This window comes from Myiozetetes cayanensis, unplaced genomic scaffold (assembly GCF_022539395.1).
Source record: "Myiozetetes cayanensis isolate MyiCay16 unplaced genomic scaffold, myiCay2020 scf15, whole genome shotgun sequence".
Lineage (NCBI taxonomy): Eukaryota > Metazoa > Chordata > Aves > Passeriformes > Tyrannidae > Myiozetetes > Myiozetetes cayanensis.
This window is the reverse complement of record NW_026087159.1, coordinates 11,186,857-11,213,336: the sequence shown is the minus strand read 5'-3', so window position 1 is coordinate 11,213,336 and position 26,480 is coordinate 11,186,857. Positions and strand designations below refer to the sequence as shown.

The 26,480-nt window shown below is 49.5% G+C and overlaps 2 protein-coding genes across 3 annotated transcripts in view; both read left to right on the top strand.

Moving 5' to 3' along the window:
• Nucleotides 1-7,292: 7,292 nt before the first annotated feature.
• Nucleotides 7,293-13,732, top strand: HMGB3 (high mobility group box 3). The gene is made up of 5 exons (XM_050310554.1): nt 7,293-7,430; nt 10,187-10,343; nt 10,874-11,013; nt 11,520-11,694; nt 12,234-13,732. Exons 2-5 carry the CDS (start codon nt 10,194-10,196, stop codon nt 12,375-12,377), a joined length of 609 nt encoding a protein of 202 aa, XP_050166511.1. The 5' UTR covers nt 7,293-7,430; nt 10,187-10,193; the 3' UTR covers nt 12,378-13,732.
• A 2,573-nt stretch (nt 13,733-16,305) lies between these two features.
• Nucleotides 16,306-26,480, top strand: part of GPR50 (G protein-coupled receptor 50) — a 61,623-nt gene continuing 51,448 nt past the window's right edge. For both annotated transcript variants that reach the window (XM_050310316.1, XM_050310315.1), the window contains exon 1: nt 16,306-26,434. The gene's annotated coding sequence lies outside the window, so the exon portion shown is untranslated. The remainder of the gene's footprint in view (nt 26,435-26,480) is intronic.

The following is a 26,480-nucleotide window of genomic DNA, read 5'->3' as shown; positions in this document are numbered from 1 at the left end:
AAGCGATATTTTCTGAACAGATTTATAAGAAGAAAAAAAAAAAACATATAGGGGAAAGAGAGGTCATGGGAAAGACTGGGTGAAGCTTAAGGGACTTTGAAGGCTTTCCTGAGCCAGTGTTTCTCCTTTGCTTTTTAACTGAAGATCCACCCCACCCTTTGAAGACAATCCAAGAATCATCCTGTGCAGGGTCACCCTGGTGGGTTTATTTACAACCAATTTAATATTCTCCTAAATTGTAAATACTTACAACTTCACATTTTCCCCTTGATTTTTGGGAGTTTACATGCATATGGACAATGTATTAATGTCTTAGCTTTACAGTCAGTTTTTCAGATCTCATGTCCCAGCAGTGTAGTGCAGATCACAGATCAAGAAACCTGCTTTACTCTCCACTTTGCAGGACCTTTATTTTTGACAATTAGATTTTTAACCTCTCCTAAAGCCCTGTTGTGCTGGCAGCATGTTTCCCCACCTGGCTGGAATCACCCAGTGCTTTCCTTGTTTTCTTACACCCAGACCTTCAACCTACTTAAGATGCCAGCTGGAGCAGCTGGACTGTGCAATGCAACCCTGCAGCTGATTGCCCAGCAACCTGACCAGGCAGAGAAGAGACCAAAGCACTCAGTTCACAGCTCCTGTGGAGAGAACTTGTTCCTCCTCTCCAGCCAAGGATTTTGTGTGTCACTCCCTGTCTCACAGTGACACGGGCGTCTGGAGACAGGCAGCTGGTCTTGAAAAGTTACAAACCACAGCCAGACCCAAAGCTTCATTCAGAAATGTGTTGTGAGACAGCGTAGCACCAGGATTCTGCTTCCTGCAGAACATTCTCCTCTCTCATTCATCTGCATGTGAGTGGTTGTAGTGCATCATCTCATCTGTATGCCGGGCGCTGCCATGGTCCTGTTTGGAAGGGTGCTCAGTGGCCAAAGAGGAAAGGATGCACCCTGGAGTTCAGATATTGCTGAGTGCGGGGCTTGGGTGTGGGGTGGGGGCAGGGGCAGGTATTCATGGGTTTGGAAACACTTGTTTGGTGATCTGAAAGCAGCTGTCCTTATAGCAAGATTTCAGGACTGTGAAATAAGTATCCAGTGCAGCTTTCTTGTCCCAGTGCCAGACGCTCTGATTGCTTTGGTTAGTGTCACATCAGTGGTGTCTGAACTACACTTTACCTGTATCATCACTGGCTTCTCTCTAATGTGGGGTCATGCTTCCTTTTATATCCAGCCCTTTGCTGGACTGCTCTTGGGTTGTAATTGCATTGGATTCTTAATAGAGTTTCTTGGTCTGCTGTCACAGCGTGATTGCAAGAACTTGTGTTGCATTGAATGTGGTCTTGATTACTTGCCAATTAAAGTGCAAGGGAAACACTTACAATCTTCTCCTTTAAAATTACATCTAGATTCCGTCTCCTCTGAAGGCTGTGGGAAACTTGCAGAGATTGTTTCCAGTTGTCCTGTCTTCCTACTTTTAGTCTTTGGCTTGGTAGGGTAGGTAGATAAATACACTCTTTCTTTTTTTTTTTAATTCATTAAATAGCTTTTCTTTTCTGTGTGTGTGATTTTTTTGCATTGAAAATGGAAGAAGAAAGGCTCTTCTGAAGTTGAGTGTTGCTCATTGCTCTTACACCAGGTCGTTCGGGGTTTACAAGGTTTGGGATAGTGCATCTTTAAAAAGAAGATACGTGAAAGCAGATGGTCCTGTGGTAGCTGAGCGTGGAAGGAGACGCCTGAAGAAAGTGTGTTGTGGCAGCAAGGATGTGTTAGATGAGGGAGCAGAGACGAGCCAGGAATGTAAGGAGGCAGTATGCAGGGGGCACTCGATTTCCAGGAGCCTGGTAGCGTAGGAGGTGCTGTACTGCGGTAGCAAATCTCATGGAGCAGGTGTGCAGGGGCAAACTGCCTGCCTGCCACCCCCTGGGCAGCCTGGCAGCGTGTGCTGGGAACAAGCCAGGGCTGAGGTGTGAAGGGAAGCAAAAACAGGGAGAGGAGAAAGGCAGGAAAAAGCCAAGAGGAATGTGGACAAGATGACAAAACGCAGGGGGAGCCCACCTGTGAAGGTAACCGTGAGTTTCTGTTTATCTTGCCTGTGGTTATACTGCAAGGAGGTTTTGAACTGCTGCCTAGCATGGCTGTCAATTATTTTAACTTGTATTTCTCACCTCAGTCCCCATGAAGTGCATTTGACAATAATTAATTTTGTGTGTGCAACTGGGAGTGTATCCTACTCCTGCAGAGGTGTCAGCTTAATGGGATATGGCTACAGGGGATAACAGTCTGTGCCACCCCACTAGGGAATTTGGGGTGTCACCTGTTCATCTGGACTAATATTTTAATTGTTGGAACATTAGGTTTCTCATAGTTGAATTGGTACCAGATTAACCTCTGTCTCTCTGAACTTGCATGCTGCCAAGCTCCTTAAACAGCATTGCTAATTTTATTTTCTACTTTCAGCATGTATTTAAGATAACTCTTTTTGTTTCATAGGTTAAAGAGGAAATATTCTAACTGGCTGAGATCCCAGTGAGCAATTACAAATATTTTATTATAGTTACGGGATTTGGAATTCAGCCTCAGGCCGTGGGCATCAAAAATCCATGTGTGGAAATCCCACATGTTGTAAGACTGGGAGGGTTTTGTATGGAGGGATTCCTCCTTGTCTTGCTGAAGTCAAACTCTTCATTTAAAAATAAAAACCCCAGCTCTTGGACTTGTAAATCAGACCTCTGCAAAGAGCTTTTGACTATACCAGTTAGAGAAGGGTTAATTGAGCCTCTTCATCTCCATTGCATGTTAACACAGAAGGTCAGTGGTGGGAGAAGCTAGGTCCACACTGAAGGCTTTTGAAACAGCCCCCTAACTAACCTAATGAATATGCTGGTGAGATGAACAGGTCATTTAACACTTTTCATGTTGCTATTGTCCATCCAACCTTAAATGTCAGCTCTGTCACTCTGATAGGCTGGTTCTGCTTAAAAAGGTTTCCTGGCTTTGTGAGATTCCTAGGAGGGATTTCCCCCCTCCCTCTTTCCTAATTGCTGGCAGAACCCTACGGATGTATTTATATCAGCCTTTTCATTAGGGTCAAGTCTTCACTAGAGAATTTTGCCAGTGGGTACGGGTTGTGAAGAGATGCGATGTGGACAGAAGTGGAAGTGCCAAATGCAGTTGTAATTATCCTGCTGGAACTGCAGCTCAGCGCCCACAGTGGAATGACTGGCTTTGCTGAGGGCAGGATGGTTTGATACATCTGATGAAGTGCTGGGATTGCTGTGTCCACACCAGGACCGTTTCACAGGGCTGGTGAGCTGGAGCTCAGCTGTCCGTGAACCCCCCGAGTCCACTGTGGTGCCACCCTTGGAAAAGGGCTGGGAATGGGGCTGGTGGGGTGCACCTTCTGCTGGCACCTGCCTTGTAGCCCAACCCTCGTGACAGAGTGGGTATCCCCTTCTCTGGCGTTTCTGCCAGGTCTGTGAGCACATCTTTAGCGTGGTGACGTTGGATATTCAGGTTGCTTGAAAAAAGCATCTCCTGTGAACCAAGTTGCATACCTGGTAGAACTGAATATTTATCACAAATGTTTTCCTGAACTTCCTGACTCTGTGAACAGCAAGCATGTTTCTTCTTGGGAGACTTCTATTTTTTTCTGTGACCCATGGTGTTTGGTTGCCTAGAAGGCCTCAGAAAATTACTTATCTCAGGAGGACAGCAGGCAGATGGTCCCAGGCTTCCCTGTGAGATTTCTTGTCTCCTGTACTCCTTGACTTGAATAAGCTCTCCCCACCACACACCCCAGTGCCATGGTCAGGAGCACAACAGAGCAGGTGCTTCCGATTTAACCACACAGTCATGGGCTCAACGTATTCCAAAGGTGAGTAAAGAGCAAAGGGACTGATGCTGTGTTGGTATCCAATACCTCATTGCAGCTATCTGCCACCACAGGCTTTCTTGGCTTTCTGATACCTGCATCAGCTGACGGATATAAAGGTGGGAATTCAGGTATCAGCACTGGAAAATAAAGGCTAATTGGGTGAAATAGCACATCTCCAAGTGTGTATGCTAGAGACCAGAGGAGCTTATGTGGCTATTGCCAGTAAAGCTGCCAAATCTGAGTCCAAGAAGCTCCTCTGTAAGGAAACTGCTTTGACAATGCACTGTGTATTTGAGCTGTGCCTCCAAAATGGGAGCCAGGTAACTTTTATTCCCCCTGGAAATTATAGTGTATGTTTGGGAAGCTTTTCAGCACGATAGCTCATTTTGAGGATATCATTGCACTGAAGGCAGTCCAATTCACTGAGATGCTTTACAGTTTCAATGTGTGAATTCACACCAGCCTCCTCCTAGCTACTAGTAGGTGATGCAGCCCATGATGAAGATAGCCAACAGAACAAGCACAACATGCTCTGCCCAATATAGGACAAACCCAGTAAGAACATCACATCAATTCGAATGAACCCTTTGGCTGAAATCATCCCAGGTGCTGAGCAATTGTCCAGTGAAACCAGCAAAATCTTGAGTACAGGTTAATGTCAGGCTAACTTTCTACATTAAGACAATCTGGATTCATACTGGGAAGCTTGTGAGGGGTTTTGTGGACTAATCTTTTACACACAGTTGTTATCCTCCCTGATCCCTTCAAGGCATTCACTGTCTCACCGATGGGAAGGTGGAGGTACATTGTGACAATGAGTGGATGAGCTGTGGAGCTGATCAGTGGTGTGAAGGATGTAGTTTCCCTACTACACCCACAGAACAGTGTTCCACAAAAATCAGTTATGACTCTGGTCATTTTCAGCACTTTTGTTTCTGAACAGCTTGAGTACATGGTGGGCCTTAATTTGCTGGCCCTCTGGCACAACAGAAGCTGGATAGAGCTGTCAGAAGGCCAGCTGTAATATTAGAACAAATAAAAGCGCAAAAAACCCTGATAAAATTTGCCAAACCCACACCTGAGAGTGTGTCCCTGCTCCTGGCTCTGTCCTTCTGCACACTCCACACTCCTTTGCCTTAGCTCTTGTTACTTGTTTGAGTCCTTGATGCGCTGATTCAGGCCAGTAATCCATCAGAAAGCTAACCCAGCAGAAAAGAAGGTAGAACTTTGGGCTTTGTTTACTCTTTGTTGGGTTAGTGAGCTGCCTTGTCTCCCAGAGGAGCCAGGTGAGGACCCAGAGCTGAGCTGTGAGAGGAGGAGGGACTGCATGGCCTGGAAGATGTTGCAGCAAGGGGTTAGATTTGCTCAGCCAACTTTCTAGGCTGTTTTCTTGGTGCACGGCAGGAAAGCACCCGATGGAGGGGCCAGGTTTCAGTGCGTGGGGCAGAGGCCACTGCAGGAGAATTTCGGCAGTGGCAGTTCTGGGGGCGAGTTGAAACTTTCCCTATGGGGGTTATGTTCACCCATTTGCTACTCAGCCCTCCTCTGCTTTCAAAAGCATGCTGCGAGTGCTAGGATAAAACCTTCAACCCAGCTGTCTCTCAGCTACCAAAATATCTCCTTTGCCCCTTGACCAGCTGTCAAAACTTTCCTGGCCTTCCTAGAACTAGCGTCTTAGGGAATGTTTCCCTTGGCCAGTGAGAAATCGGAGGGATGCTCTGGAGATGCCCAGTGCCTGTCCTAAGCCAGCTCCTAAACAGCCTGTCCATCACCTTGGTAATGCTCCCTGCTTGGTGTTCTCTGTAGGATGAGATTGTGGTTCGAGGAAGAAAGTATTTCAGAACAAAAAAAAAATGTGCAACTCAGGAGCCAAGAAAAAAACCCCTTAATTATTCAACTAGTTTAGAACACTTGAAAGTATCCCTAAAAATAGGTGAGAGGGATGTTTGTCAGCTACAAAGAGATTATCCTGCAGTAGTATTGCTTGCCTTATTTTATGATGATGCTACAGAATACGGTCCCTCAGGTAGCCTCATTAATGTTTATGAATGAACCCCTTGTTTCATGTTTTTGGTTTTAGAAAGTAGAAATAGGGCAAGAGGCTAATAAGACTGGTTATACCATATATGCTTTGGAAAGCCCAAGGAAACGGGTGTAAGGTCTCCATAAGCATATGGATAAAAATTGGATTTTTGGCACTTGCTGGACCGGCTGAGATGTCCCCTAAGGGAGAAATCCAGCCAGGACTTTGGCTAAAATCCTGGGTGAAATTCTGCACACTTCCCAGTGTATCTGTCAGCAGGAGGCTGGCACTCCTCTGTGTCTCTCATCAGTCGTTTTGTTTTGATCTCTTCCGGCAAAGGCAACCTGTGACCATATGTTGTTATAGCCATGAGCACTTCCACAGGGCAGTATCTGGTAAACCCTGCTGCCTGACAGCGTCTCAGCCCAGGGTGGAGGCTTCTTTTCACTATCTGTTCCTTAAAGAGGGCAACTGTTTCTTCTGGCTATCATAATAGGGTGGCAGTTAAGCCCAGCCCATAACAGTATGGGGTGGTTTCTGAGTCTTACAGCTCCATCCTTAAAAATAACAGCTCTTTTTTCCGAGCCAACCAACAATTGTGGTCAGCCACTAATACCAGTTTAACCATTTGGCAGCTGCCCTATAGGAAATAGCTCTTTCAAGAGAGCCAAAGGAGCCTGTGGCCCCAGAACCGCGCTGGGCTGTTTTCAGTCAGCAGGGCATGTTTACAGATTTCCTTGTGTGCAACCGGTCTCTTTAATAACAACCAAATCCTGGAAAGTTAATACCAAACAAATCGTGGGAGCATGTTAGAAAGAGTAACTCAAGTTGATCCCTTCGGCGTTTCATTTGCTGAGCGAGCGGGCAAAACTCCGTTCCTCCCCACCAACACGCAGTTTCTCGCTCTGTAGTTCCTTTTCCATCCATCGCGTGTTGGGACTGTCAGCAGAGTTTATTTTGGGCTCGGTTCCCTCCCAGAGTAGTAGCCGGCTCTACAAACAGCGCGCTGCGACTGGAACCGCCCCTTACGCGGCTTTGGGGCAGAAAGCAGCAATAAGGGGTCGGTGCTACTGTCGGCTGCCCCAAATCCCTGTGGCTCCGCTGGGCTGACCGCGGGGCTGAATTTCCGGCGGGGCAGCGCCGTGGGTGAAGCCCCCCCGGGGGTCCCGCTCCCGCCCTTCGTGCCGTGGGGTACGGGGGGAAGGGGGGAGGTCCCCGCGCCGAACTTTCCGCGCCCGCCGCTCTCCCCCTTTCTTTATTTTTTATATATATTTTTTTTAATTATTTCTCCCTTTCCCCCCGGCGGGCGCTCCGTTTTGAATGAATGACCTCACCCGCGCCCGCCAACCGCCGCGCGGCCGCGCTTAATATTCATGAGGCGCCGCGCCAATGAGCGGGCGAGGAGGTTGTTTTAAACGGCGGAGCCCCGCAGCCAATCAGGCCGCTCTCGTAGGCAGCCAACGCGAGGCTGAGCCGCGCCGAGCCCCGCGTCGTGCCCTGCGCTCCGCTCCTGTCCACACTACTGCGAACAATACAGGTACGTGCAGCCCCGCCGCAACTTTTCGGGGGGCGGCTGCCCCCCTGCCCGCCCCGCCCTGCCCCCCGCGCCTTCGCCCCCTCTCGCCCTGCCTTGCCCCCCAGCCTGCCTTTTTTTTTTTTTTCCGCTTTTTCGCCCCCCCCCTTGTTTTTTTTTTTTTTTCAAATCGTGTTTTCTGTTTCTTCCGTCCTCTTGAGTTTTAGTTTGGGTTTTTTTTTTTAACTGGGGAAAAAAAAAATCGGGGAAAATCACCCAAAACTTTGTTTCCTCCTCCCCTCCCCGCCGCCTCTCTTCGCGCGGGGATCGGCGGTGCCGGGGCAGATGCTGCGCGCAGCTGGCGGGGCGGTGGGCAGCGGGCGAGGCGCAGCCTTTGCCCCCTGCCCTCCTCCCCTGCCCCGCCGGGAGCTCCCCCCGCCGCGGAGGGGCCACCTGCCCCCCGGTGCAGCCCCGTAGCTCCGCGCCGGGCTCCCGTGCCGCCGAGAGTAATATGGCTGGTGCAGCAACTACACCGGGACTAACTCCTCTTCTCCCCCGCATGGGCAGGGATTTTTCTCTGCCGCCTCCTAATGTCGCACGGCAAAACGCGCGGCGCCCTCGGCTTTTATGTGCCCTCTTCCCCGGGTGGGCTCGGTGGGGCTGGCGGCGGTGGGAAAGTTGTCGGCCGTGCGCAGTGCCGTGCCCGCTGTTTATTCTGCATTAATATGGCTGTCGCTTTAGCATCTGACAGGGATAAACCCTGCGCGCTGCGCCCGGCGGTCCCGGCCAGGCAGTTTTTTTCTCGCCACCGACGCCTCCAAACTCCCCCGATCCTTTCGCTTCTGCCTCCGCTGCTCTTCCCCCACTCGAGAAGGTGTCTTTGGTGGGGCTGCGCCCGCGGCGGGGCCCCGCATCGCCTTCTCCCCGCGCCGCGCCGCCCGTGCTGTGGGCATTAATATGGCTGGCGCTGGAGAGCCCCGGCGAAGGGAAGAAAGACGTGTGAGCGGCACGGCGATAGGGAGGGGGATCGCGGCGGGGAAAATCTCCTTCCCAGCGCCCCGCCGGGGGCTCAAACCTTTCGCTTTCGCCCCGGCTCCTCTCCCCCCACCTTCTCGTGCCCTCGGACGGGCTCCCGGGGGCCGCCCCGGGGCTCCCCGCACTCTTTTTCTGGCGGCGCGGAGGAGCGTAGCGGCGGCGGTAATGGCTGCACGGGAGCCTTTGTTAGAGAGCGCTGCGCTAGGCAGGGGCCGGGGGCTCCCGCCCGCGCCCCGGCCCCGCCGCCCCCGCCGCCCGCCGGGGCCAGCGGGGAGCCCCTTCGCGGCGGGGGCGGCGTTTTGGCGGGGTCGGCGGCCGGGGGGCGGCGGGCGCGGGGGCCGAGCGCGGCGGAGGGGAGCGCGGCTTTGTTCGGCGGCGCGGCGGCGGCGGCGCCGGGAGAAGCCATCTTAGCGAGCGGGGCCGGCCCTGGGCGCGGAGCGCGGCCGCCGCCGCCGCTCCCGCTGCCGCTCGCCCCGGCCGCCCGGGGCCGGCCGGCGCCCGCGCCCCGGCCGCCGCCCGGCCCCCGGCGCCCCCGGCCGCCGCCCCGCCGCATTTCAGGGGCACTTTCTTTCATCAGGAGGCGTTTCACAAAATGGAAGATGAATTATTGGCGTCTGGCGGAGCCGCCGCTTGCCCCCGCCGGCCCCGGCCCCGCCGCAGGTGCCCGCGCCCCGCACCGCGGAGCGCGGCCGCCGCCGTGACCTTGGCGGGGCGCGGGTGCGGGAAGGGACGCTGAGCGGGGCCGGCGGGCCGCTCGCCCCCAACTCCGCTCCCCTGCCCCGCTTGGCGTCCCGGCCCCCGGTACCGCGGGTTTTCCGCCCCCCGCGGGGGCAGCGGGGCATCCCGGCAGCGGCCGGGACGGGCAGGGTGCCTGGCAGCCGCTTGTGCTGCACCTGGGGGGGGTTAATGGGCGCAATTAAATATTAACACTGTACTAATAAAAATTAAATTTTCAAACGCCTGGGAAGCTGTAAATAGGAAATATTGTTGCGGGCTTTTTTTTTTTTTTTTAATAAAAGGGGAAAAAATTATTGCGGAAGTGGGGAAAGAAATAGAGCCCAAAAGTTAGCATCATCCTCTCGGTGACTTGCTGATCGCATCTTTGCGCTGACCACTATGCCTGGAGCATGTGTCACTTGGTGGAGCAAGAGCAAGCACTGCTCACCTCGCAGGGCTCCACGGGTCCCATTGTGGTTAAAGTCGGCTTTTATTTGTGCCCTTTTTTATATATAAAAGGTTATTGCACTTTTACGGGGCGAGTAATCTGTTCTGCCTTCCTACCTGAGCAGCAGCTGCTAACATGTGAACTCCAGCTCCTGAAGGGATAAGTCACTGCCTGGCACTGTGCATGCCACTCCAGCCCCAGTGTGGTAGCCAACTAAAACAAATATTTTATATTAGTTCATATATAATGCTTAATAGGCAGAAGTATGTATATTTAATAGGCTGTCTCCAGACTTAGGACATGATGTAAATATATATTAATGTAAAATTTAAATCCAGTGACTGGTTTCTCTTGGCTTGTCTGCAACCCTAGTGTCAAGGAAGAATAATTTAAGCCTCTGTATGGGGAATAGTAAGAGGTGTTGAGGGGGAAAAAAGGACTGTGTTACTGATGGGATATAACGTCAGGAGAAGGTGGTGTGTATATATAAATATATGCACACCATATATGTATATATACATAGGTGTATGCATTCATCCATATGTCATTCACTTGTTATTTTTCCCCCTCTTCCCTGCAGAGTCAAGATGGCTAAAGGTGATCCGAAGAAACCCAAGGGCAAGATGTCTGCCTATGCCTTCTTTGTGCAGACATGCCGTGAGGAACATAAGAAAAAGAACCCAGAGGTTCCAGTCAACTTTGCAGAGTTTTCCAAGAAGTGCTCAGAGAGGTGGAAGGTACCTTAATTTGTGGCTTCCTGAAGGGATAACTTCTTACAGTATCTGCTAGGATGGCTTGTCTGTGTCTGAACACGAAGGGAGCTGGTGCTGTTTTGGTCTTTGAGCTGTTCTTGGCAAGCTGTCCAGGCCATTGATTGCGTGTGGCTGACGCCTGTAGCACTTCTGAAGGTTTCAGCCTGGTATATCTGCTCACTTAGGTGCTTCCACTACAGTCTGGCCTTTTTTCTTCTTCCCAAGCAATGCCCTTCAGCAGTCACCACCTCCTGTGTCCCAGGCATGTGTCCCAGAGAAGACTCTGGCTGTGCTTGCCCCATTCCCTTTGCTTCCCTTTTACTGTGATATGCCAGTGGTGGTTGTGATTCCCGGTACTGGACCTTCGTCCCCAAGGTGGTCCAGTTAGAAAACAAACAGATTCCGAAAGTCCCGTATTGAGTTGGTATGTGTTGGCTTGTTTACATAAAGTTTGCCAGCTATTGAACAGTTGGGTAATCACAGGTTTTTTGGCTTGTTTTTGGGGTTTTTTTTAGACCATGTCAAGCAAGGAAAAGGCTAAATTTGATGAAATGGCAAAGGCTGATAAGGTACGATATGATAGAGAAATGAAGGACTATGGACCAGCTAAGGGTGGCAAGAAGAAGAAGGACCCCAATGCCCCAAAACGACCACCGTAAGTAACTTTGAGGCTCTAAATGTACAAGTATTTCGGTTCATTTTCACAGTCTGTATGTAACATAGGTTTCCACAAAGGAAGGAAGTAGATGGGGGGGCCATAGTAGGATTGGTAGTTCTACTGTCTTGTAAACCTTTTAGGCAGCCTGTAATCTTGAGCATGTATAGTACTAAGAGTAGTTGTCAATACTTGCTACCCCCATGCTCATAGTTATGGAAGACATGGAAGTGACTGGGTCACAATGAGCTTTGTGTATCTAAGATGAAATTAGGTGGGGGGATACATAGCACTTAATTAAAAAGAACACTGAGTGAAGGCTGCAGGTCTGGGCCTCGGTAAAATTGAAACACGTTTGGGTTTATGTTTCATTTTATAAGTGAAAATAAAGTTTCTACTCAGTGTGTGAGTGCATGTTTGAATGCTGTGGGCAAGGGATGGAGGAAGGGGATGCTCCTCGGGCATGGTGCTGCAATGCTGACCGTCCTCTGGTGTTTTTCCCCAAGGTCTGGCTTCTTCCTCTTCTGTTCAGAGTTCCGCCCCAAGATCAAGTCCACAAACCCTGGCATATCCATTGGGGATGTAGCGAAGAAACTGGGCGAAATGTGGAACAACCTCAGTGATGGTGAAAAGCAGCCTTATAACAATAAGGCAGCTAAACTGAAGGAGAAGTATGAGAAGGTAAGTGTGGTTGTCACTTGTGCCTCCTCTGTACCGGCTCTTGCACTGATGTGTTTCTGTAAGGTAGACCCAGTTCAGGTGGCCCCAGCACGGTGATCACCTCCTGCTTACAGCCCTGTTCTCATCGTGCTGTGCAGCTGAGCTTCGTGTAGGTTGGGGCAGAGCAGGATAGAGAGCCACAGGTGGATTCCAGTGAGGAGGGAGAGCTTTCCCCAGCGATGCCCAGTGTTGCTCCAGCAAAGGCTTTGCTATGCTGTTACAGGAACTTTGTCCCGTTATCAGGAAACTTTTAAGAGAGGCTGGGTTCTCATCTCCTCTTCAAAGAAATAGCCATAAAACGCAGGGTTCACGGCCTCTGTCATCCATGGGCAGTTGAGCACCCTGAGGTGTCAGCACAGTGTGTACTCCAGTGCTGGCTGTCTCCTCTCTAGGGGTGCAGCTCTGGAAGGCCAGTCTCTTTATGTAAACTCCTGCTGCTGTACAAATGCTCTGTGTGTTTGCTGCTTAGAGCAAATTAAGACATCCCCTTGACTTTGCAGGATGTTGCAGACTACAAGTCTAAAGGAAAGTTTGATGGCGCAAAGGGAGCAGCAACCAAAGCTGCTCGGAAAAAGGTAGAGGAAGAAGATGAAGAGGAGGAGGAGGATGAAGAAGAGGAGGATGAAGATGATGATGATGAATAAAACTGTACAATACTTGTCTCCATGTGAATACCATAGAGTAGGGGAAACACCATAAATGAAGCACCTCTTATTCGAGATGGTGTCTCTTGCCCGTATTAGGCTTAATTAAAAAAAAATTTGGATTCCGATCGCGTTGTAGTTTCTAAAAGTGCTCTAGAAATTGTAACTGGTTTACATGAAGTGGCCATGGGTGTAGTGAGCACCCTGAAACTGTATCAAAGTTGTACATATTTCCAAACATTTTTAAAATGAAAAGGCGCTCTAGTGTTCTCCTAACTCTGTGCACTTTGCTGTTGGTGTAACAAAGCATTTAAAAATGTTTCAAGCATTTTTTTAATTTGTAAGGTGGTGTTACTATATGGTTATTGGCTAGAAAATCCTGGGTTATAAACTGTACATATCTATAGTTTGTAAAAACTAGACAGATTCTTGTGGTACATGCTTAGAGTTATGATGCCTTAGAGGAGCAGTGATTACTTGGAAAGGCTGTACGTTCCCCGGGGTGCCATGGCCCAAAGCATGCACTGTGAGGGTAGATCTATTTACACTACAGTGGGCGTCCATTTAGCTTAAAGTTGTCTTTCTGTATATAGTGAAATAGCATTCTGCTGCCATTCTTAGTTGTGGAAGGGGGTTCAGCTGGCATGAGAAGTGTATGGATTTTTTTAGTTAAGTGCGGTAGTTTTTAAACTGAAACTGTAGACATCTCTTCATCGTCAACTAAGTGAAGAGCCAGTGCAGCAACTGAAGTTCAAAAACACTCTGTACTTAAATGAATTTGCAACGTTCTGTTTTTTTTGTATGTTTAGAATGCTGAAATGTTTTTGAAGCAAAATAAACAGTATTACATTTTTAAAACTGTTCTTGACAACATTCTAAATTTCTGGTTTAAAAAGGATCTTAACAACAGCAAGAGGTTCATTTTGAAGTCTGTGGCATCCCTCAGGGCTGGTGACTTAGGAAACATTCTGACTCAAGGATTAAAAAAAAAAAAAAAATTAAATAAAAAAATGGTGGCCAGCCAAAACTGGCTGAATTGAAAGAGATGGCTGCTCCAGCTAATATGCAATCGTAACTGTTTATGGCTGAGTGGCATAAGATGCTATGCAAGTTTGAACTTTATTACTTGAACTTGGGAGCCTAAATGAACATTCATGACGTAATTGTTTGTTTGTGTGTGTATATAGCAGCATTCAGAGATGCAGAGAAAGGTAGGTGGCTAGGAATGAGGCTGACACCATGGAATAAGTATAAAAGCATAGTTTGGATTTTTTTTTTCAGTTGTGTTGGGTAAATTTATAGCCCAAATGCATTGCTGTACATATTAAAATGTGCCTTTTTTGTCCTGTGTTAAACTGTTTCAGACTTGTGGTTTTTTCTAGCCTCTTGATTCATGGCAGGAGCCAGGCGCCTACCCTAACTCCCTGCTGAAGTAGGAGCGTGGCGCAGGTACTTAGTGTGTGTCCTTTCTCTAACAACGGGAGTTCTAGCAGGAATTGGGTGCTGTGGGGTGGGTTGGGGCAGCTGGGCATGTCTTTCCCCTTTGGTGACCAGCTGGCTGTGTTGAAGTCTTGCCTTCTTTACAAATCCGAGCTGAGGATGTTTTGCAGCCCTTGAAAGCGAAAGGTAACACGCCTGGTCTCTGAACTGGTGACTCCAATCTCATTTTTACTTAGCATGGAAATGGCACCAGCTGGGAAAACTACAGCACTCCCTCTCTACCCCTGAATTCCTTCCTTGTGCTGGCCGTAGCTAGCAGTTGGTGTTGGCTTGGCAGCGAGGAGGAGATGGGGTGTGCCAGGGTACTTGGATAAATAGCAGGTCAAAGCTGTGGGCTGCTGTGTTCAGCTGATTTAAGAGGCCAGGGTAACTCAGGGGTGTAAATGGTGGGTATGGGCTGCTGCCACTGCTGCTTTGGAGCCAAGTCGTAGATTAATGAGCGCCAGGCTTACAGGCAGTAACTACTTAGAATGTGGTTAAAACTTCTTTGTTGCCTAATTGGGTAGCACATCTGGCTTCCTCTGACTTCTCAGCAACCCTACCATAACTTCTCAACAACAACAGCTTGGCAAAAGTCTGATCTAGTGTTGAGATGAACTGAAACCTGAAAGCGAAACTTTCAGGATGGAGCAAGCTAATAAACTTTCATGAAACATAGAAACATGTAGTAACGTTTATTTTTAAGGCTAAGTTACAGCTTGATCACTTAGAAATACTTCTATAGTTGCTTAATTTTGGTAATTTTTAGTATCTAATGCACAAAAAAAAAACCCAAGTGTGAAATTTGCCCCTATTTTATGGGCAGTTGCATTTAAAAAGCCTCAATAAAGCTGCATCTGGAAAAGAAATAGGTACTTTTGTATTTGCTGCCCTTTCTGCATGTCTCCCGATGCAAGGGAGAAGGCAACTGGAGATTCCAGCACGTGGAAATTTGATGGGGAAGTGGTGGAGTCGAACAAAAAAGTGATGGCATCAGTTCAGGAGCTCTAATACTGTTTCTATTGTCTAGTTGGCAAAATCTCCCCTTAGCCACGTATGGGAATTAGTGTAGATCACTGCTGTGCAAATCGAGCTTGGCTTTGAATTAACTGCTAGTGAGCTGAGCCCCTATTGATAGTATTAGCAAATGAGGACTAGAGCTGACACCTCTTTGTCTTTGTTATATTGGAAATCTATTGAGTTGCAGAGCTTGATTAAGGTCTTGGACCTTACAGTGCGCTGCCTATTGCTGCTCTGCACACACCTAAAATAAGGAATTCCTCGGGAATGCTGGTCAATACAGCGTTCCAGCAGGACTCCAGGGACTCAAATTTGGGTATTGCAGATGTAGTGATGATGTTTCTTCCCCCGGTACTCTGCTGTTGATAAATACCACAGTGTGGATTTATATAAATAACACAATTCCACCCCCCTCCACTGTTCTCTGTTCTGAGATGTCATCTCAGCTATTGGGAACTGCTTAATTTCACCCAGCTCTGTTGTTTTTTGATAGAACACCCTCCAAATGCTCTTCCTCTGCTTTGAAATGGTTGTGGTGTTTCAGAGCAGACATGTCTGCTTTGAGCTGCTGCACAGCTCAAACTTTTAGTTTGACTTTAGTCCCAAGCCAAGCACAGTAAATATGTCTCTTATTAACTCCACAATATGTAGAGAAGGGTAACGATAAAATAGATTTGGGCAAAAGGAGGGAAGGGATGAAGAGAGACTCTTCCTTTCTTGGATTTGACAGAGCTGGCTTGAGAGTGCCTGTGTTTGCAAAATGTGATGTGTTGCATCCCCCTGTGCCTGCTCAAGTTGGGCTGAGGTGGGGACTGGGGGCTTGGTTAAGAAAAAGGGAACATGCTGGCTCTGCAGCTGCTAAAACCTCCTCCCTGCTCTGGGGTAGTAGAGTGTGGTTTGACTGGGCAGGATGGTCCCTCTGGATGCCTAAACCAGTGGCAGAGGTGTGAGAGGTTTTGCTCAAGAGAAAGTGTCTGAGGGTGTTGTGGGGCAGAGCTGGGCAGAGAGGGACAGCACTAACCCGTGTCATGCAGGTTGTTTCCCATGGTTTGGTGCTGTTTGATTTGCACTCAGGACTGGGTGTACTTTTGAGAACACCGTTGCTACCAAAATGCATCACATCCCTCTGAAACAGAACCAGCTGGGGGCCTGTGCTGTGCAGGGCAGAGCCTGCCTGTGCTGAAAATGAGCCCCAGAGTCTTAGCACTACCCAGGGAGGCAGAGGAAACTGCTCTGTACCCTGTGTATTCTGAAATTCAGTTGAGAGATGGTAAATATCTGGTATGAGCTAAATGTGAGCACTTAGACTGGGGGAAGGGAGGGGGGGGCTCTGGGGGAGAGACTGAATTGGGGGAGTTCCCCTGTGGGTCTGGGGGTCACTCTCCACAAGCAGGCACGAGGAAAACCACGTTGCAGGATGGTTTCCTACTGCTGTGTCGGTACCCTAACACATCTGTGGGGAAGCAGTGCATTAATTTTTCTATAATAAAAATTAATTAAAAATCCTACTCCAAATGCATATTGAATCAATTAGCAGCGAACGTCTGCAGCTCTAATGGAGGTCCATAGGAAGGTGAGAGTCTGCTTTGGGGATAGGGCTGGGGATACAGGCAGAGTGAAAACATCTCTCTTGTCTGCTCCCTTTGAACAGCTGATTTTTAGGCAGTTTTATTCACTCCTAATAAACCCTGCAGGAGCAGCAGCGAGGTGCAAGGGCTTCTGTTGGCTCTGGATCAGGTGGTGGCAGGTGAATGGCTTTTCACTTCCAGCCTCCAGCACAATTCTGGCAGCTGCCTCAAGTTTGTTTTCCCTCTGCTCACTCAGGCTGTTGCTTCACAGGCAGAGGAACATCTCCCAAGTAAGCCCTCTTCTGCTGCAGGTTTTGGGAAGCTTGGATGAGGAGGAGAAGCTGAGATGGGAGCAGGAAGCTGCATTTCTGGCCATTCTTTCCGATGAGCCCCACGCTCCCCTCTCTGAATATTCAGCCGAGCTGGCTTTCCTCTAAAAGATAACGGGAGGAACTGTGACAAGTGGCATATTTATTTCTTTCTGCTAGGGCTGCACCACATTTTAATGCAATAAACTGAATTGCAAATCACAGCAGCACTGCAAACAGTGTGCTGGGAGACCCTGTTAGGAAGCTGCTGCTCTTTAAATGTGTGTCAGCTTGCAGTGGGGAAGGGACCAAATAACCAGCATGCCTGAGGGAGTGGGTTTCATCCCCTATGAGGTATCTTTGTCCCTTTCTGGCAGCGTGGGCTCCAGTGGGAGTGGGGTGTGTACCTGCCCCTGCTTGGGCAGCATTTGGCAAAGCACTTTGCAAACATCTCATCCTTCTGATAGGTCTCATCTGTACAAGGTAAGGCAATATGTGGATGAGGGGGGGTGCTCCTTGGCTGTGCTAATTCTCTTGATTGGAGTTGTCTGCTGCTAAGAGCTCTTCCCTGAGTGTCCTCTTGCACCTGGATCCCTAAATTAGGCAGGAGGAAGCAGCACAGCCCTGCTGGAGCTGACAGCTATGTGAGCTCTGACAGTGGTGAGTACCTCCTCCTCTTGTTCCTGGATGTGGCGTGGACTCACAGAAACACTGTAAAGTGGCTAAACCAGGGCTAGTCTTTTATGGAGCAGGATTGGCAGGTGACCATTCCAGAAGTGGAGAGCCCGAATGTTGAATAGCAAGCTGGTGCTGTGATGGGACTAAGACCTTTGGAGGCTGGGATGGATAAAAGCAAACCTTTGTCTCGCTGAGATGAAAATGCATTAACCGTGGTAAAGGGATGTCTGTCCTGTAGCTGTGTGCCCTAACACGGTTGACTTCTTTTGTCCCTGGCTGAATCCAGCAGCCAGGAAAACCACAGCTGGGAACCAAGCCTTGCTGTGGGGCTGGGCACTCTGGTGGTGGTTGTGGTTGACTTTTGAGCCGGTGAGTGCAGGGTGCTGCTGCTCTGACCCCACACCTGCCACCTTGTCTCGCTGCTGGCTCTGTGCTCCTTGCCAAGACACCCGAGGAGCCAGAGCAGCCCCTCTGCACGGGTGTCCTGGGTCTCTGTAGCCAAGCCTGTGTAAGGAGACAGGCAGGTAGGATGCTGTGAGTGATAGAGTTGCTTTTTCTTCCCAGCCCTTCCCCTTTGTAAAGCTCCTTCAGGTATTTCAAGTGAGGAAAAATGCTCTTTTTAAAAATACTAATCAAACGTGGCCTGGCTTTGTTGTTGTAAGAGCTTACTGCTTGTAAGTGTTTTTAACTGCTGCTTTGTGAAGCTTAAAATTTGCTTTATTTAGTTTAGAAAATTAATACCCGTAGCAGGATGAAGTGGTTTGAGGGATTGCTTGAGACAAATGCCTCTTGTCTGCTGCTAATGACTGTGTGATTGCTCTTTTACTCTGTGTTACCTGGGATGTACCAGCAGTAATTCGTGGTCCTGCAAAAGAGACTTGAGAAAATTGTAAGCAGGGATAAATTGGTCTCCAGTTTTCTTAGCAAATGTGTTGGTGGAGTTTTGTTCTCTTTAGCTTTATAGCTCAGACTGGGGATCTTCCCTGGGCTTGGCTTCTGCAGTTGTTTAAGGTAGCTGCTACCTGCAGCTGCTAGCCAAGGTTCCTCCTCAGTAGCAGGGAGAGCACAAGGAAACGTGCTGGGTTTTCTGTGGCTTATTTTTGTTGCTTCATATAGTAACTTAGTTTTTGTAAACTGCTGGGAAGTTTTTCAAAGCAAGCTCAAAGATCAAGGTGCCGTTAAAAGTCTTAGAAGAGAACCCTCTCTTTGAAGAACTTGTCTGAAAGTAGAATAAAATGTGACCAAATAGAATCATTGAATGGTTTGGGTTGGAAGGGATTTTAAAGATCACCTTGTTCCAACAGGAACAACAGCAGGGATGCCTTCTGCTACACCTGGTTTCATAGATCTCCTGGCTTTTAAAGACCCTTTTCTTCACCTGTTTAATTTCATCTTCTCCTCCCATTCCCTGCCCAGCTCTCCCTCAGTGCAGCAGCCTCGGCACATCCAACCCAGCGGCTTATCTGAGGTGTTGTGATTTACACCCAAGTTTGGGGAGCAGACTGGCTGGTGCTTTCCCAGTAGTTGGATCACTTAGGGAAGATCTTCAGCTGTCGTGGGCTGTTGCTGTGTGCCAGCTCAGACACCCACTGGTGCTGTTCCCCTGAGATTTTTGTGCTCACAGCAGCACTGGGGTGAGGGTGGAGGTTGCAGGGATGCAGGAGCTGCTGCTGACTGGGAGTGTGCCGGACCAGCCGGCACGTGTGGGGCTGAACGGCTGTGATGGAGGTGGGAAATGGGAGCAGGAGGCAGCTGAGTGAGGGGTGTGGGTCTCCAGGTCTTGAGCAGACGGCATCCAGCCCACAGGGTCTCTCTCTGTGTCGGGGACCATATGGTGCTGTATTTCACAGCCGGCCCTGTGTGATAAAAGTTCGGCAGCGAGCATAGATGAAAGGGAAGGGGTGGTCTCAGAAATGTTTGCTGCTGCTTGTGCTTGGATCTCTCATGGAGATGGTGATTGCCAGTGAAATATGTTAGGTTATGCCACAGCTGGGCTGGACACACCTTCTCATGACAGGGACAGGAATGGACTGCTGTGGGATGAGATAAGGTGTTAGTTAACGTGTTGGTGGGAAGCACCTGCATATATATCCCCATCCTGCCAAACATGAGGTTCCTGCCCATCAGAGGCACTCTGGTAGGGTCTCTTCTCCATTTACCTCTTTCCAGGCTGTGCTTGGTTGGTGGGGCTGTGCCAGAGCAGGTGTCAGAGCCGTGCAGTGAGAGCCTCTCCCAGCGCAGAGCTGCAGGTCTCTGTGATCTGGAGGTGGGATTGCCTCCAGCCCCACAGCCCCAGGGGAGTGAGAGCCTCCCTCTTGCTAGGTGTGCTTGGGCAGCCCCATGAGGAGGGTCCTGACAAGAGCTCAGGGTGCCCATGGTGGGAGATGGGATCCTGCCAAGGGAGCTGCCGGTTTGCTAGAAGCCTTCTCCTAAATATGGACATGATTATTTTTATTTATTTCTTTGCTTGCTCTGGAATCTTTGCATTTTTTCCCTTAATCCTGGAGGAAAATCAGCAGTGCCCTGCATGCATGTGACATGGCTGTGCACACACTCCCTTTGTGACTTCTTTCTTTCACGGGAGAGAAACATATTCAGGAAAAGCAGGGCCCTAACAACAGGAATCAAGTGTTTCTAAATATGGACATCCCTTTTTGGCCTAAAAAGTCTTTTTTGTACCATGCATATTTCCCCTGTTAATCATTTCCTTTTGTTCCTTGCAAACTTGGGTCCTCCAATGTTATAGAAGGAATTATAGCCTCTCTGTTTGTAAACTTTCCTTTATGATCCATGAACTGCCTTGCATGTTGGACGGATTTGCTGGGTTTTCTTTTTAATGTGGTTGGAAAGGCCAGCACTCCGGTTACTCACCCTTGGCTTTCCCTTTTTTTTAAAAAACAGTCATATTTGGCCTGTGCCCGTCTCGAAATATTGGGGATTTTACAGGCCATTGAGCTTTGCCTGGTCCTATTCACTGCTTTTGTGTTGCACTAATTGGCTTGATAAAGAAGGGCCTGGGCTCTGCGGAGCGCTTCTCCTCCAAGGTGAAATGTGAGATGGAGGGGGAAATATTCAGATGTTCACTAGCAGTTATGCTCGCTGGATAATCTGAATGCATCAGAAATGAGCTAGAGCTCAGACAAAGTAGGGGATTAGGAGTCTGAGATGGGCGAGCGGGTGGACATCTGGAAGCCTGCTGTTTAGCTCGTCTGCTGGGGTGGGTTGCGTCTTCAGTATGTGGGTTATAGGCACCGAAAATGAACAGCAAGCTGGGAGCTCTGTGGATATATTCCAAAATAACGATTTCTGTTGTTATTTACGGAGGACCCCACCCTCCCCAGCAGAGCTCTGTGCGTTCAGGCTTCCCCTCTGACGCTGGAGGGACATGCTCTGATGGCACGGTTTGTATGCACCACCTCTGCCTGCTGCTCTGAGGTTTTGGGGAGAAGCCTTGCACGCCCTCGTGGTGGTGTTACAGTGGATGCTCAGGCCCTTGGTTGCACAGAGGTCCCTGTGATTTTGGACAGGTGCCCAAACAGAGTCCAACAGAAGACCAACTGCTTGGGGGAGGAGAGAAACCCAGCCTGTGGCTTCTGAGCCCTTCCCATGTGCAGAGCCCAGTTCTCCTGAAGCTGAGCTTGCTGTTAGCACGGGACTGCTTCTGCCCCCACCAGCATCTGCTGTGGAGCATTGTCTGCCTGGGGTCAGCTTCACCCACCCCATCCCTCTCTCCCTTCCAGCCCCTTGCCCTGATCCCTGCAGGCACAAGGTTGTGACTTGGTCCTCAGACTGTGGGTGGAACAGTTTTCTGCATTTGATGATGAAATAGGAGTTGAAAAATCCTTCTGCCTTTTTGAATACACAGTGTTGGAGAAGGAATTACAAATATGTTGTGAACAGAAATAGCGGACTAGTGGTTTGCTTTGTTTTGTTTTTCCTCAAAAAAGTAATTTCTTTCTCAACCTCTTGGCATGTTCTCCCTTTCTGCTCCTCCATCTCCAGCACTTTGCTCATGCTTCCATCCCCTTTCTGCACAGCCTACCTTGGCAGCTTCAGTTTTGGCCACAGCTGTAATGTCACTAAATGTGGCTGTACACAGCTGGAGCCGTGCAGTGCTCCCAGTAAATACCCAGTGCTGCTGGAATAGCATCCTGCCTGCCCACAGGTGGGAAGCAGAAGCATCACACTGAGCAAGCTGGCACTGGGAGGTTCCTTGTTCAGGGGAGCAGTGTAATTCTCACCCTACCCAGTTTCTGGCAAAGTGGCTTGAGGGGAAGGTAAAGAGGGGACCTCCAGGCATGAATGCGTCACCCTGAGGCAGATGCACGAGGTTGGTGCTGCTTTGGGTCGTGCTTGGGATGATAAAAGCAGGGGGATTTTTAATTAAGAAGAATAATCAATGCTGCAGAAGAGAGGCAAGTACCAGGGCAGCAGGGACCTGGGCAGGGTTGGTTGAAGGACACGTGTCCATTGCTGCTGGACACGATATCCCAGGGAATTAAAAGCAGGACTGAGGAGTGAGCCTGAAGCAGCCGTGCGGCAGCGTCCACTGAACGTGCTGACTCAGCCATACATGCCTGTGTTGTGTCACAGCTGTGCAAAATTTAGGGAGAGAAGGAAAGCACCGTTTCCATTTTTTTCTAGTTTGTGGGGGATAATCTTGTTTCGCCTGTCATCTGCACATCTGACCCTTGGTGCTCTGGGTGCAGCACCAATGGGTGGCAGTTCCTGCTGTGCTGCCCTCTTTTATTGCCTGTTTTTGGTAAAACTGCCTTGTTTTTATTTGGAAAGACCTTACTGGGGAGCAGAGCTGAGTCCTGGTGGGCACTGGCACCCATGAAATGTGGTTGATGTCTTATGTTTTCTCCGTGTGAGCTGAGGGAGCTGCTGCTGAGGGCGACCTGCGGGTGCTGGCTGGTGTGTGGGTGCACAGATAAACCAGCTCCTTTGCTGGGACCAGAACACTGGGGACCCTGCCTCTTGGTCTGTGCTGGCAGCATCTTTTGGCTGGAGGGATGGAGGTCTGGGGGAGTGGTACAACACTGCTGCTGTCACCTGTGGGCACCCTGAAAGCCAAACCTCTGGAAAGCTGGGTTCAAAATCCTCCTTTTAATCCCAGGATGGGAGGAGGAGTGTGTTTTGCCTGAAAAGCAGGGCCAGAAAGGTGTGTGTGTGCACTATGGGGGGACTCTTGATTTTACACAGACGAAGTACAGTTAAGCATCACAGTCCCAATTCTTCCACCAGCAGCTCAGTGCATTGGAACTGCTCCATGCCAGGGGAAGAGCCTGAGGGGCTGCCCAGAGGCTTTAGGACCCCATGGCAGGGACAGGGCACCCTGCAGCTCCCTGATACTCTTCTGGGCTGGCAAAGCCTTTGCTGTGAGGTGGAGGATCCAGGTTTGGGGGAGGCAGCCCTGAGCCCCAGGTCAGCTCCCCAGTTTGAGCAGGGGATGCTCCTGCAAACAGGAGCTGCTGGGAGTTTGCATCCTCCTCGGCCTCAGCCCTGAAGGAAGCCTAAAGCCTTGGTCAATAATAAGCTTATAAGACAGTAAATCTTGGTAATGAGAAAAACAGAAGACGGCATCTGCTCAACACAATGGTGCTGTGTATGGTCTGGTAAACAGCTATTGAAAGGAGTTGCCCGTTATCAGAGGGGTTACGGCTGAACAGCCCAATTTCCCTGCAGGATCGGGGGTTTTCACTGCCCCCAGCCCTTTAGGAGTGGCTGCTGGAATCCTGTTGGAGCTGAGCATGGGGAGAGGTGACCTGTTGCCCGCGAGGCCCAGAGTTTGCCCACAGGCCCTGCTGTGAGACCAGAGGCGAGTTGCCATCGTCCTTCGTGTGTGGAGCTGAAGGTGTGACCTTCACAGCTGTTGTCGTCTTCTCCTCCTGTGCCCATTCCAATGCCTCTTTGCAATGGCTGCGCTGGGAGGTGTACATAACTTTGGAGGGTGCTCTGCTGCAAATGATTGGGGTAAAAATGGGAAACAGTTTCTTCTCTTGTCGTGTTTTTGGAGATGCCAAAATGAGATGAGCTGATTGGCAACAGGCACCCGAGCATGAATGAGTTGTGCAGGGGGTGGCAAGAAAAGGGAGAGGCTGGATCTTCACTTGAAATCCACTGGGATGAACCTAGTGCCCATGGGGTGGGAGCTGGCAGTGGTCTTGCTCCTGCTCCAACTGTGTGAAGCCAGGTCTGCAAAATGGGGAGGAGGAGGAGGAGGGGAGAGTTAAGGGGAAGGAATCTGCATATGGTGTGTAATGCATTTATGAATTGGGTCTTTAATAATTTACATTACCAGTTTAATACTTTGAATACAAATTATCTTGCCCATATGCTGTGCTGACAAACATAAAAATGGAGTAATCAAAGCTGTAATAGCACTACAGCAAAAAGACATAAAATGCCACTAGAAGGCTTAGGATAAATTATTGCATGCACACACTAGCTCTACGGCTCCCTGGTGCCAAAGGATGCATTGCAATTTCTTCCTTAGACTTTGTATTTGGGCTTGAGGACTGGTGCAGTACCAGGAGTACTGCTCAAAATTCCACAAGATGGGCAGCGTTTAACAAAGAGAAGGAAAGAAAAAAAGTCTCAGACTAGTTTGATAAACACCGCAATTTAAATTCTTCTCTGGCATTACATGGGCTGCCAAGGAAATATAGCCCTCTTATTTGCAGGGAGCCCCCTTCTTCTTCCAGCAGGGTTATTTGCATGTATTATAAACTGCAGTGCTGGCTTGCCATCTTCAGGCAGCTGCCATGCACTGCACAGCATCCCTGTGTATCCTTGTCCATCCCTGTGCTAGTTGGAAGTGGTAGGTCCAGCCTGGGTCAACAAGGGATGCCTAAGCAAGGATGCACCAGGTGATCCAGGCAGTGGGCAGCATCAGTCCAGGCAAACCAAAAGATTCACCTCATTCCTCTTCACAACTGTACTTGCTCCCTTCTGATGCCTGAGTTCTGAGGGGCTGGAGGAGGTGGGAGAGGATGCAACAGCCCTGGGCTTTTGGTGCTGCCTCTTGGCCACTCTTGGGCTGTGGTTTGGGTACAAGGAAACAGTATGGATGGCCTTGAGAGCTCATGGATGCTGCAGGTGACTTAGTGGTTTGTTTTTAACAGTCTTTTGGTGCGTGTGTGCTGGTGTACCAGGCATCCCAAAGGGCACAGGACTCTGCAGCAAAAGGAGCAGGTTTGCAGAGCAGAGAAGCGAGTAGTGCTCACAGGGGATAGCTGCAGTTTGGAGATGTCAGTAGACCTTGTGTTGTACCTTGTGGCAGAGCTTTTAAATACCAGCCCATTCACTGGTGCCACATCTCAAATGTAGCATCCCAGCTACAGGCAATCTTTCACAGAAAGAGCCATTTAAGGCTCACATTTGCATACACTGAATTTCTCAGCTATCAGGGTTACTCCATACTGTAATCCATTCTGTGCTTCTAATACGATCAGTGAAAAATGAGGCTTCTTCCCAAATAAATCATCAGCAATAAAGGAAATGGTGGTTTTCTATAAGGCCTGAGGCTCCTGCTGTAGCAACGTCTCTTCCAAAAGTCAGAGAAATCTGGGCGGGCTCATTCTGTGCTGCCTGAGGTCACTGCCAGTCACCCAAGGACCCAAACCCTTTGTATATAAATGAGTTTTTCCTGCCTTTAACTCCCCCAGGATCTGCTGGTGTCTGTCTCCCTGGAATGTGGTGCCAGCAGCTGGGGTGCAGCACCCCCAAAGGCTCGGGTCACCCCTCTTTGGCTCATCCATTAATGCATGCATTGGTGCACACATACCTCTCTCTAATATGCTGAGGGGGCAGGAATGGATGCCAGTGTTTGGGATCCTGTGCCCTGGTGAGGTGGGCATTCAGGGCTGCAGGAAGAGAGAGCGAGCACCCTCCTCCTGCCCACCCTGCCTGTCCCTGTTCTCCACCTTGCCCAGCTTCTCATGCACCCCCAAAGCCTGGGTTTCCCTCTGAACAGGGTGTTTTGAAGGAGTCCCATTCCATCCCCTGGCTCTGGGCAGCAGTCATGTGGCACAGCAACCCTATTATTGCAGCCAAAACCCTCAGTGCAGAGGCAGCACGAGCTTGTCCTGCCAGGGGTGATGGGGGCTGCCTGGGTGGGCAAAGGTACCTGTATGAGCCAGAAGGGGGAGGGACAGGTGGGCATCCAGCCCCCACTGGAAGAACTTTTCCCATTGCCAGGTCTTCTGGAGAATAAGGCCCTCACTGATCCTTTTGCTCCACAAATAAATTGGATGGATCAAGACCACAATGAGAAATATCCCCATCCTCATCCAGAAGGGATTTTCAGCATAAAAGGCTTTATGTGACTCATAAACTCTAACATTTATTTCTGCACATGAGGTAAATATTTCCCTCTCTGAACGTCTAAGCAATGCAATTTTGTTTGAAGCCTCCATTTGTTTAAGTCTGGAGGTGACAATAATTCACCTGTTTTCCCTTCCTGTGTTCCCCCAAGCAATGTCGTAAGCCAAAATAGAGCAAACTCAGCTCTGGCTGTTTGTCACTTGTCAGCTCCCTCCTTCAAACATGTTCAGATGAGCTTTGTCCTGGAGTTTACATTTGGGCACCTTCTGATCTCTAGCTGTTGGTAAATGGCCCTGCGTTCTCCTGTTTAGAGGAAGAAATACAGCACACCTGCATGGAGCCACTGCCAGGGCAGGCAGGAAAGAGAGACATAACTTAATCTAACTCCAGATAAATCATGATTTCACAGCAATCTGCCTGCCACGGGCAGTTGAGAGCCCCATCTCCTTGGCACTGTAACAACACTTGTCACTCAATGTCCCAAAGAGACCTGCTCACGGCCAGAGATCACAGATGACTGAGAAGATGCCTGCAGTTGTAAACACCATCAATCTGGAGAAAACAAACACTGCCGGGAGCCAGTGTCAGATGAGGATGTACGAAGTCAGCGCTTGTCTCTGCAGACCATGGGATGTGCCCATGGGCCACATGGACCCCCGACCTCACACCTCCCCAGGTCTGTTGCCACCTGAAGCTCCAGCAGCTCCAGGGAGGCAAAGTGC

What these genes read in the sequence shown, in the direction of transcription:
- HMGB3 (XM_050310554.1), top strand. Translation starts at nt 10,194, where the DNA reads ATGGCTAAAGGTGATCCGAAGAAACCCAAGGGCAAGATGTCTGCCTAT. An exon ending in AGTGCTCAGAGAGGTGGAAG is followed by an intron (nt 10,344 to 10,873) that starts GTACCTTAATTT and finishes GGTTTTTTTTAG; the next exon opens with ACCATGTCAAGCAAGGAAAA. An exon ending in TGAAGGAGAAGTATGAGAAG is followed by an intron (nt 11,695 to 12,233) that starts GTAAGTGTGGTT and finishes TTGACTTTGCAG; the next exon opens with GATGTTGCAGACTACAAGTC.